Source organism: Pinus tabuliformis, chromosome 4_1 (assembly GCF_031772625.1).
Source record: "Pinus tabuliformis cultivar Carrire ecotype Pingquan chromosome 4_1, CPIR1, whole genome shotgun sequence".
NCBI classification, from domain to species: domain Eukaryota; kingdom Viridiplantae; phylum Streptophyta; class Pinopsida; order Pinales; family Pinaceae; genus Pinus; species Pinus tabuliformis.
Window position 1 is genome coordinate 244022457 of NC_142303.1, and position 12641 is coordinate 244035097.

General features: G+C 34.5%; 1 protein-coding gene across 1 annotated transcript; it reads left to right on the top strand.

Annotated features, from left to right (window-relative positions):
• Window positions 1-249: 249 nt before the first annotated feature.
• Window positions 250-4249, top strand: LOC149175183 (uncharacterized). The gene is made up of 2 exons (XM_089421065.1): window positions 250-736; window positions 3747-4249. The coding sequence occupies exons 1-2, from the start codon at window positions 250-252 to the stop codon at window positions 4247-4249; spliced, it is 990 nt and encodes a 329-aa protein (XP_089277191.1).
• Window positions 4250-12641: the final 8392 nt, after the last annotated feature.

The window sequence follows — 12641 nt, forward strand, 5'->3', positions numbered from 1 at the left end:
ATCATTTTTATCCAGGAAACTAAATGTTCTATTCAAAAAATTAAAGAACTTCATAGCAAGTGGCTCAGTCGTTTTGAGTTTCTAGAAGTCAAGGCAGAAAACATAGCAGGTGGTATTCTGACTCTTTGGAACCCCCTCAAGATTAGCATAATAGATGCTGAAGCTTCCAGAAATTATCTTTCTTTGGTCATATAGCCGGAGGGGGATAGGGAGATCTATCTGGTAACGAATGTTTATGGCCCTCAGAGAATGGATGACAAATTGAGATTCCTTGATTCTCTTATGGATCTCAGAGAGAGATATGTTGGGACTCCATGGATTTTGGGTGGGGACTTCAACATGATCAAATCACTATCAGAGAAAAAAGCGGGCACCAGAGCTCTCACTAGAGATGCCTTAGCCTTTCAATCCTTTTTGGATACTTCGAAATTGGTTGATATTGATACAAGTAATGATCTCTTTACTTGGAACAATAGGAGAGGAGGAGGGTCTTTGGTGGCCTCAAAGTTAGATAGATTCATCTTATCAGAGGACCTTATTCTCAAAGATATTGATATAGGAGCAAGGATTCTACCCTTTGGAGGTTCTGATCACTGGCCAATTCAACTAGAGATCAGGGGCATTGGGACTCCCAGGAATAGACCTTTCAGATTTGAGAACATCTGGCTCTCCCATCTGGATTTTATCAACAGTATGTCTAGTTGGTGGTCTGGGGATTTGCATATTCAGGGTTCAAGTATGTTCATTCTTCACAAAAGACTAAAACACATAAAACTCAGGCTTAAAGAGTGGAACAAGTGTGAGTTTGGCAACATTTTTGAAGGTAAAAAAGCTGTTGAAAATAAATTGCAAACACTCAACCAATCCATCATTGAGATTGGCTTTGATAAAATTAGAAATGATAGAGTCACCATTCTTCAACACAAGTGGGAGAACTTATGTAAATAAGAGGAAATTTTCTGGAGACAAAAATCTAGAGTGCAATGGTTAAAGGAAGGGGAAAGAAATACTTGATTTTTCCACAGATCAACCTTGGCAAACAGGGCTCATAATAGAATCTCCTTGATTAAAGATGAAGAAGGGAAACTTGTCAATACCCATGAAGAAATTGAAGCGGTTCTAGTTCAACACTTTAGAGGGATTGCATAGGAAAATATTCCAAACAGAGAGACTTTCATAAAGGATATAATAAGAAATATACCAAGACTTGTGTCCAGAGAGGATAATATCAACCTCAACTGGCCAGTTACGGAAGAATAAATCAATGAAGTCCTTAAGGAAATGCAGAATGGTAAAGCACCGGGTCCAGATGGTTTTAATGTGGACTTCCTTAAAGCATGCTGGAATATTGTAAAACAAGATATGCTGAATGTGGTAGAAGATACCAGGAGGAACAGAACTATTCTAAAGGCACTCAATACCTCCTTCATTTCACTGATCCCTAAACAAGTTAATGCTCTTACTCCAGATAAGTTTCGACCCATAGCACTGTGCAATGTGGTTTACAAGATTATATCTAAGGTTGTAGCTAACAGACTCAAACCTCTTCTCCCCACCCTTGTTTCTAGGGATCAATCTGGTTATGTGGAAGGTAGACAAATTCTCAATAACATCATTCAAGCACAGGAAGTAGTGCACTCACTGACTAGCAACAAGAAGGCAGGAATGATCATGCAGCTAGACATAGCTAAAGCCCACGATAAGGTAGACTGGACCTACATTAGGAGGGTTCTCATAGATTTTGGGTTTGATCACAATTGGGTTAGATGGGTTATGGCTTTGGTAACCTCTTCTAGCTTTTCAATTTTGGTAAATGGCTCTCCCACCGAGATGTTTATTCCCTCAAGAGGCCTTAGGCAAGGAGGTCCACTCTCTCCCTTTCTCTTTATTCTCATGATGGAAGGACTTGGTAGATCGATTAAGCAAGCAAAAGTCAAAGGAAAAATCAAAGGTCTTCAACTTTGTGAGAATGGTTAGACTTTGACTCGTCAGCAATTTGTAGATGATACCATGTTGCAGGGGGTTCCCATAGTCAAGGAAGCTTTGGCTTACAAACAACTTCTAAATTATTTTGGTCTAGCCATAGGTATGGAGGTTAATCTTTTCAAATCTAAAATCTTTTTCTTTAATACTGATATTGCTATCCAAAGGAACATCTCCAGAATTCTAGGTTTTCAAAGAGATTCTCTTCCTTCAAAATATTTGGGAATCCCCCTTACTGCTAAACCTCTTCATAAAAGTATCTGGGAACCGGTGATTAATAAGATCCAGGATAAAATCAGAAATTGGACCTTCAGATCTTTAAATTTAGCTGGCAGGTTGGTGTTTACAAAGGCAGTTTTACAATCTATCCTAGTTTTTATGCTTTCAACACTCCCTGTTCCAAAAGGAGTCTTACAACAATTCAGAACCATTCAAAGAGACTTTCTCTCGGGGAAAGGAGAGAAAAAAAGGAAATGGGCCTTAGTGGCTTGGGAAAAGATTTGTAAACCTAAAATTCATGGCAGTTTGGGTTTGGATGATCCAGAGGTTCTAAGCAGGGATTTAGGAGCTAAGTTATGGTGGAGATGGGTTAAAGAACCGAAGGCCCAGTGGGCTAGTATATGGACAGAGAAATATGCCAGCACTTGGGACAATAACAATATTATAAGGATGTCCGACAATATAAAGGGCTCATACATCTGGAATAAGGCTTGGAAGAATAGAGGCATAGTTCAAAAGAATAGTTTCTGGGAAATCAGAGAGGGGGACTTGGCACTTTTTTGGGAAGATAAATGGCAACAGGAACCAATACTGCTAAATGAGCAATTTCTGCACCTCAAAAGAGAGACAGATAACAAGGGGTTATCACAAGTCAAAGATTTTTGGGACCAAAATAATAATGTAAGTAAGTGGAGAAAGTGGGGGAAAATGTTTTATGAGGAAGATAACCCCTTGAAAACTAAAGTAGAGGCTCTCATGAGGATAATGGAACAAAGGAAGATCTTAGTAACAGGAGGGCATGACCAATTAAGGTGGGGCAACAATAACAAGGGCACCTTTAATCTGAAGGAGGCTAAACGCAAACTCCTCGAATTGGACTCTTTGGCCCCGGATAGAGTATGGCAGAATCTATGGAGGCATCAAGGTTGGATGAAGATTAAACTCTTCATGTGGCTTGTCTATCATAAGAGAATTCTGACATGGGATAACATAAGGAAAATGGGTGTGCTGGGGCCTTCTAGATGCCAGCTCTGTGAGGCCCAAGAAGAAACCATGGAACATCTCCTCAATAATTGCAACTTTACCTCTAGTTTATGGGATTATTTTGCTAACATCTTCTAAAGGAGTGACAGGGACAGAGGGTGCATCTTCAACACCTTGACCAGATGGAGAAGTGATTATTCAGATAATGAAATTCTCGGTGTAGCATGGGCTCTTACACCTCATTATTTGGAATCTCTAGAAAGAAAGGAATCAGAGAATTTTCAAAAATAAGAAGAGATCCCTTCAGTGTCTTTTAAAACAAACTTTGACACAACTTAAAGAGACAGTGAGCACCATAGTTCGGAATTCCCCTAACATTCCCCCCTCAGAAGCTGACTTGAGGATTCTGGGACTGTTAGGAATGCAGGGGCTTTTGTCACAGAACCTGGACAGAAGAGTTTTAGTAAGGGTCTCTAAATAGGAATTTTGGCATCCTCCCCCTTTGGGCTTTCTGAAGTTTAATATAGATGGGGCTTCTAAAGGCAACCTGAGCAATGCAGGCTTTGGAGGGGTGTTAAGGGATGTAAATGGAAATATACTTTCCTTCTTCCATGGACATTTAGGCAGGGCTACAAACAACATGGCAGAGGCCATGGCTATGGAGCAGTGTTTAGATCTCTTGGTTCAGGATAACCGGCATAATGTAATTATTGAAACGGACTCGGAAATAATTATCAACTCGGTCAAAAAAATTAGTTGGGGCTCGGAGCTGGAGAGGGTTTCAAATCACTGGAGGTTGATCCAAGTCTTCCAAAGGATACAGTTCCACCTCAGAGGCCTACGCACGGTCAGTTTTAACCACATTCGAAGGCATGCCAATAAACTTGCTGATTTACTGGCTAATCAAGGAGTGAAATGTTCCATGTACAGGGAGACGTTAGGCAGGCATAGGCGGTTTCAGGACAGTTTTATTGACCAGTGTGACATCCAAGCTGAAGAGGATATGACAGTGTACCGAACCAGAACTATGGAAGCTCTGTCCAATAATGGGGATGAATTATGAGGTGCTATTTTCCCCTTTTCTCGTTTTTTCTCGTGCTACTTGGAGGCGTTTGCCACCAGAACAGATGTTTGGAGGGCAGGCTTGGTATGACCCTCAGGACCACTCAGGGTGGCAATAGCTATAGTGGTAGTGACCGAGATCCGGAGTCAAACGACGACCGTTACATTCCTTTTACACCGTCAAAGGTTGTTATTCAGCTTGCGGAGTGGCTTCCGGTATATGAGGGGCCTCCCGGGAAGGAAGTGGTTTTCAATTTTTGGGAGCGATCATACTCCTCGGTCGACACGTGGCGGTAGGGCGGTTTTAGTTTCCACCCTCATCAGGCGTTAAACAATAGCTATTATGTTCAGAGCAATATGTTTCTCCGCAGTAGGATCTGGCCCGGCGGATCTACAGCTGTGATCTGTCGAGTAGGTCAATGGGGCCACAAGGTTAAAGGGCGGATGTCTAGGAGGCACGATATATTCCTACACCGTTGGATCAATTTGGGTGGATCAACGGTTAGGAACAAGTGCGCTCATTGGTGTTTCCAAAAGGTTTTGGCGAGTGTCATGGTTCTGCGTGATCATACACTGCTGTTGGTGGGTGTTTTTATAGTCTCGTGGGGATTCTTTGGAGGTCTAGATACTAGTTGCCTTTTGGGGTGTGTAGTGTTGTGGGTTAGGTTGGGAGGTCTTTCAGTTAACTCGTGACCCCTGTTTCTCTTGATTGTAGTGCTGGTCTATGATCCATGTTTCCTCATGGATAGTTGTACACTATGTAAATATTTTTCTGATTTAATGATTATGAAGGTTCGACTCTTGCTTCAGCAAAAAAAGAAATTAATTTTAAAATATTATCAAGAGATTTCTTGTAAGTTCTACTTACTTGTGAGTAATTATCAAATGTTTGATCAATTATCAACTTGGGAATATATTTTGAGATCTCTATAACAAATTTTTTTACTTATGGTATTCATGGCTAAAAGGAAAAATCCTATAACATTATAGTTTAGTGAGTTAAAAAAAAAATATGAAAATGATTTCTAGTCCAAATGTGTAGACCGTGTTATCTTAACTATTACTTTTAAATAACTTTATAATTATTGTAAAATGTAGAATAAAATAAATAATAATAAAAAATGGTTTTCACTTTGATTTTTTATTTTATATATATAAAATAATCTTCATTTTTATTATTATTATATATATATATATATATATATATATATATATAGAGAGAGAGAGAGAGAGAGAGAGAGAGAGAGAGAGATACATGCTAAATTGTGTGAGGCTTGAGATGACTGCATACTTAATATTTGGCTTGAGAAATCACAACCTAGGGGCATTTAAATCTCGTGTCACACAAACCTTTAACATGATTAGATTTTTACCCAACACCAACCTTTAACATGATTAGATTTTTACCCGGCAAATAACCTTCACATCATAAAATATCTTAATAATACAATACATTATTTTATTCTATATTTCATTAACTAATTATAATATATTTTATTATAATTATATAGTTATTTTATATTTTATCAAATTAGAAAAAAAAATTAAATAATTAATTAAAAATAATTAATTTTTAAAAAGAAAACCTCAAATACAAATACACATTTTATTTACGAGTATACCCTTGAAAAGATTGAAAAGTAACACTGGGACATATTATGTGTGAATGGAATAATGATAATGATTTTTTCAAATTTTATTATAATTATATAAAATATTTTATTATAATTATATAAATTATTTTATATTTTATTAAATTTTAAATATAAAAAAATAATATTCTAAATAATGAATTAAAAATAATTAATTTTTGAAAAGCAAACATTAAGTACAAAAACACATTTTATTTACTAGTATACCCTTGGAAAGATTTAAAAGTAACACTAGAACATATTCAGTGCGAAACGGATAATGTTAATGATTTTTGAATATTTTGAATATTTAAATGTTTGATTATAAATTCGATTTTTTTTACAAAATAGTGTTTCAAAAAAATCCAAACACAAATTTAACTTAGCAGCGTATGCTTGAGATTATGGATCGGAAACACTAAAACATATTATTTAAAAAAAATAATGATAAGGATTAATAGAAGAAAAATATATGAAAGAAAGAAATTTATTTTAATGTTTGTCAAGCTAAAGATAGTTTATGAGACATATTGATTTTTTATCGAGCTGATGTATTCAACCATTTTCTTGTGAAGCCTCACAATAAACAATCCTAGTTTCTTGACAAACTCTTCACTAAATAGATTATCCCAAGAGCTAGCTACCAGAATATCTGCATAACTTTCCTTGTTGTCTTTGAAAGACTCGTATTCTGAAATAAAGTGCTTTTACGTTTCGACTTTTCATGAAGAACAGAGAATACATACTCTTTCCTCCTACACTTCTTTTGTATTTTCTAGCACCCTATTTCACAACAGAGTTGATGAGAATTAGTCCTTAACTGAGCAATAAGAATTTGGCTCTCTAAGAAATATTGGCCTCTATGTTTTTTTCCATGATTATGAGTGGGATTAAACACTTCAATATAGTATTTTTTTTCTTTCTCCCCAACTCCTTATCCCAAGTACACTTATGGAACTTATCCATAACAAAAGTTTTTATCTCTTTACTATTTATGGGACACGTGTTCAAGAAAATACCCCTTTTACTAAACCATTTGTTATTTTGCTGCATCCAAGTCTTCTTTCTTGTGCACAATATGTTATTAAAGACAACCTTAGGCCATTTGCTCATTTTTTTTTAAATACTGTGTGACTTGTACCATAACAATTGCTTCAATAGGAACAACCTCTGTTTCACTTAACAAGATAGCATAATGAATTGCACTTTTAATTTTGAATTTGTGTATAATCAAACGCTTCTGAATTTTCTCAATTTGTTTCCACTGCATGTTAGATGTACTGCTAGCCCAAAGTTCACAACCATAGAGAATCAACAGAATCACTAGAAGCCAAAAAAGAGTTCGAGTGGTTTTCTAGTTCCATAACTCTACCTCTCTACACCTATTTTGAAAAGCATAAAATTCTTTCTAATCCCCCAAAATTATTTTCTTTCTACAACCATCCCATCTTAGATTTTTGTTGAAGTCAATTCTAAGGTATTCGTAATCCACAACTTCTTCCAAAATTTTGCCTTCAAAGTAGAACTTATGTTGGTTATGTTTTATTTTTTTAGCGAAAACCATTACTTTCATTTTGCTAATATTAACTTGCATCCCCACCCTTCTACAAAAATGTTGAAGGGATTGTAAGTGCTCTTGCAAACCAAGAGTAGGTTTAACAATTAGAATAAGGTCACCTGCATACGAAAGAAACCTTATAACAAACTTGCCCAAATGGATAATATCACCCCCTTGCGAATTTAATTGCTCCTCAAGCTCGTCGATATATAAACCAAAAAGGGCAGGAGACAATGGGCAACCTTTCTTGACCCCAATATCGCTTCCGAAACATTCAAAAATGCCTGTTGAAGTTCTAATTTTGACTTTCACCGTTTCATATAGGTTATGCACAACTTATCTCAAATGTTTAGGAACCCTAAGTTCCTCCATTATGTGCCAAAGATTATCCCTAGGAACCGTGTCAAATGCTTTTTCTGAAATCAACAAACCGACAAAAAACTTCTTTCTTTATCTCCCAAAATTTTTTAATGATGTTCCTTAAAGTTATACAATGATCAACTATGGAATGTTTAGGTCTAAAACCTGCTTGCCCTTTAGCACACTTATCTCTTTCTTCTGCCCACTTGCTGATTTTATTTTCTAGCATGCTTCCAAATAAATTTCCAAACAAAGGTTTTATCATTATGGTCCTATAATTGGAGGGATTATTGACGTCACCACTCTTGAAAAGAGGTATCACCAGACTAGTTGTCCAATCTATGGGGAACCCCTGTTATATGATGTTGTTGAGATATTTTGTAATGTGAGGTGTAAGAATATTTGAGCCCCACTTTAGATACTCTACTTGGAGTTCAGCTAAGTCTTTTTTTTTTCCAACACCCAACTTCTTGATACCCATCTCTACCTCTTGCACCTTGAATAGTTCAATATTAGTGTTTACCAAAGGGGGAGGGCCAACCTTGGGATCCTTCTCATAGAGTTGTCTTGCATAGTCAAACCATTTAGAAGTTGTAATGCTATTTTTAATTTGCATCTTTCTTGGTTGGAACTCCTTCCAAAATAATTTGGGATTATTTTTCCCAAGGAAGATTACTTCTTCTCTCCTTGAAACCATGAAATCGTCATTTTTCTCTCTTAATATATGCTTGAAAGTTTTGAGATTTATGTTATCCTTGTTTGACTCTTTCCACATTCTCCTTGTCTTTTTCATTCCTCGTCAAACCAAGCATTAACTAGAAAGCAATTTGTTTCAGACTTCTTAATTTTTTCTTTTTTGCACTCAGCGAGTGCGCTTTGAATTAAGTGTGTTAATTCGTGACTATGAAGGCCATGAATTGAGATTTTCTCCTTCTCAAAGAGCCTCTCTAGCGTCATTTTGAAGGTATTACAAATTTTTAGAGTCAAAATAATTCTTCCATTTGGGAGATTTTGTTGAACACACTCAGCTTTTCACTCTAATTTCTTATTTGCAGTCCAAGAGGAACTTGAATAATTTGACTCGTGATTTGAATATAAATCCCAAAGATGATCTGCAATCAAAACTTCCTATATATATACATTATGTTTATGTGTTACTTTTGAGTGGTAGTGGAATAGAAACATTATCATATTAATTAAAATTGTTTAATTAAAAAAATTAACTATTTATAATAGTTGTATTTTATATTATTATAATATAACATTGGTACATTATAAAACATATCCAAAGTGTTATGGAAGGAGAAGTTTAAACATTTTATAAAATTGGATTTTTTTAAAATTATTATTAGACTTTAGTTAAACAAGAATCATTTGAATGGCAATTTTTTATTGATGAATTTATAATTTTTTAATGAAATAATGAATTTAACACATTAAAAAATCCTTATTGTATCTAGATTGAGAAATGTCAACAATTGATATTTGTTGTTCTAATGATTCTTCTAAATTTTTAGATATATTTTGTGCAAAAAGTGATAAAAAAATGATGAGTAAAAGAGTTCCAAACTATAGCATATTTACTCTATATGGTTATTGAATTATTTATTTGTGGAAGGAAAATGATGAATGAGTGAGTTGAGAGGAAGAAAAAGAGTGCTAAAGAAACTAAATAATTAGTACAACCACTTTAAAAATATTAATGCAGTTGATATAGCCAAAGACTTTATAAATATAACAAAAAAAACTATTACAACAAAAAACTATTGCAACATGAAGAATGCCTTACCAATGTATACATTTAGGTGATTAACCATGTAGAAAAAGGTTATGGGTCAACTTTAACTTGAGAAAAAAATTGAATTACACATCTTATTGTAAAATTGACCATGTTGCTAAATAAATTTTGTTTATATATTAATTTCCAAATTGGAATAATCTCAAATCCCTAGGAAATTGGTGGGTGGGGAGCCATGTGGCATGAATATAATCTAATTTGAGAAAAAAAAATTACACATCTTATTGTAAAATGGACCATTTTGCTAAATAAAATTTATGTATATATTAATTTCCCCATCTAATTAGAATATGAACTTATTAGAATTGGAGGGTGGGGAGCCATGTGGCACGAATCTAATCTATTTTGAGAAAAAAAATACACATCTTATTGTAAAATGGACCATTTTGCTAAATAAAATTTGTCTATGTATTAATTTCCCCATGTAATTAGAATATGAACTTATTAGAATTGGAATAATCTCAAATCCCTAGGAAATAGGTGGGCGAGCCATGTGACATGAATCTAATTTTTTAAATTGCAACCTAACAAACTCTATAACACAATATAGTTGTTGATAAGCATTAAGACTAATCATATGCTAAGAAGATTCCCTTGAGAACCAATCTAGGCTTAACAAAAAAAAAGTCAATCCTCATCCACTTTAAGTTGAACTAAGAAGTCTTCGGTAATTATGATAAATATGAAATGTTTATTTGTTGAAGCAAAAGATGAATGAGTGAGTTGAGAGGAATAAAATGAGTGTTAAAAAAACTAAATAATTATAATAAATATGGTTAAGATGATGTTTTTAAATAAAAGTTAAATAGATTCATTGCTAGTATTAAATTTCTAATTTTTTCATTTACAAAGCAATATCAATCTAGAGTGCATTTACACATGGTCTATTTAGCATGGAGCTACCAAAATATCTCAAAACTTTGAAAATTGATCACATTTTCATGATCATATATAACAAAACCCATATCTCCCCAAAGAAGTGGTAAAAAAACTCAACCTACACCATTTTTAACATTGATCCTATTGATAGGGTTAATCACAATGCACCCAAGTTGATTTTTTTTCAAATTTGAACACTTTTTGTACAATTAGAGTAGAAGGACTTTGGGAAATGTCTATAACACGGGTTCCGTGCTCACTGTAAAAATTGTGGCATGAACCTTATGACTATAATATCACCTCCTTCATACTTGATTTAACATCTTTGGTCATGTGCACACCAAACTTATGATAGTGTGACTTCAGTTTGAATTTTTCCTCTCATCATTTGAATGATTATGTCATTTTCTTGTGGAAGGTTGATGGGAGGAAAATATTTAAGACTCAATGAAGGCCATTAGACATAAGATATATTTAAAGTGTAAAAATAATAGGAGAAAGAGTGCCATATTGTTCACATGCAAGGTATTATATTATTCGTGTTTAATCTCTTCTATTTGTAATAGAATCTTCTGTATTTTTTCCATATCTTCTTATCTTGATCTCATGTTATTTTTTATGAATTCATATCCATGGATTTGTTACGTACACATTAGAAAGTTTATATCTTACTAGAAAACCTCAACTTTTATTATAACATAGAATCCATGCAAATTTTATGTTTTTTGCATTGTCCCCATTAGTTAAATTGAAAGAGATTTTCCTTGAAGTTGATGATTCATCTATCAGATCCTTGATTTACTAGAATTTTTACATAAGATATGTTATGAATTATATATGATATACCAGTATATTGTTTCTCCCGATCATAACCCCAGGTTATAGGGTGCTTAAATTGAAGCACCTAAGAGCTAATGACCCTTGACATATCTCCTACCAGGAATTTTATTAAAGTTTTCTCATTGCATATCCATTGGTATTTGACACACAATTAGCACCTAGTCTCAATCCCTTGTCATGAGAGTTCTAAGGTGTAGCACCCAAGGGCTTAAGCCCCCTGGCATATTGTCATATCAAAGTTTTATTAAAAAGGAATATTTTACTTTAGCTGATATCTTGGTATGTCAATGCCATCACTTGATAGGCCTGTATGATAAAAATATTTCCATACTTGAAAACCAATACACTAGAGCCTTGACATACCATAGACACTTGTAATAGTGAATTCCCATTCCCTGAATGTTCCAATATCCCAATATGATAACACCTATCATCTAGGAGCCTAGTAGACAAATATTTTTCCAACACTTAATATAAATTTTCTTGTCAAAGGTCGAAAAGAACTTTGTTTTCCATGATCTTTCTAACAATTTACCACTTCATGCCTTAAATTGTGTTGGAAAATAATTATCGCAGAGATAAGGGTTTTGCTCAGGGAGCCAACAAAGGAATCCACTGTAATCTAGCTTTACGCCAACATGTTTTATCCTCCACAACAGAATAAAGTTTTACCTTAAGCGTTTCCAGGATTCAAGTGGATTGTTGGGGTTTTTAGAAGGTGATTCGATATATTTTAACAGTTATATGTAAAACCACAACCATTAAACCATTATAGAGTGAATGAAAAGGATGGGGAGAGATGGGAGAGGGAATGAAACAAGGGAAAGAGAAGGGAGAAATGAAAAGAAATAGAAAAAGGAGAGTGGAGAGGGGTAAAGGAAAGCCCATAGGGCGAGGGAAACGAATATAGGAAATGTAAGGTCAAGAGGTCAATAAGAAAATAAGCAGCCAAAATATTTTGAAGGGGCACAAGAACCCAAAAAATGATTCATATTAGAACATCATCTATAGTTCTCGGTGGGTAAGGGAAACCGATTATTATTAATATCAAGGCCATTGACTCTATTAATGTTGTTTGGGTGTTTCTTTATTTGAAGGGCTTCTGTAATTTGACATTTGTAATAATATGCTTTGTAGTTTTGTCACGTTCTTTCAATGTTGAATTCTTTATTCTTTTGTGTTTTCATATCAACACCATGTTCCTTGACCCTAACTTTTAGGAGCATCATTTTTTGCCAATATAGCACTTACCATAGGAGAAACTGAATTTACAAACACCTTGATTTATAAACGACTATAACTAGTCTATAATGAGGTCATTGTGGGA

What these genes read in the sequence shown, in the direction of transcription:
- LOC149175183 (XM_089421065.1), top strand. Translation starts at nt 250, where the DNA reads ATGGATGACAAATTGAGATTCCTTGATTCTCTTATGGATCTCAGAGAG. An exon ending in TTTGCATATTCAGGGTTCAA is followed by an intron (nt 737 to 3,746) that starts GTATGTTCATTC and finishes TGAGCAATGCAG; the next exon opens with GCTTTGGAGGGGTGTTAAGG.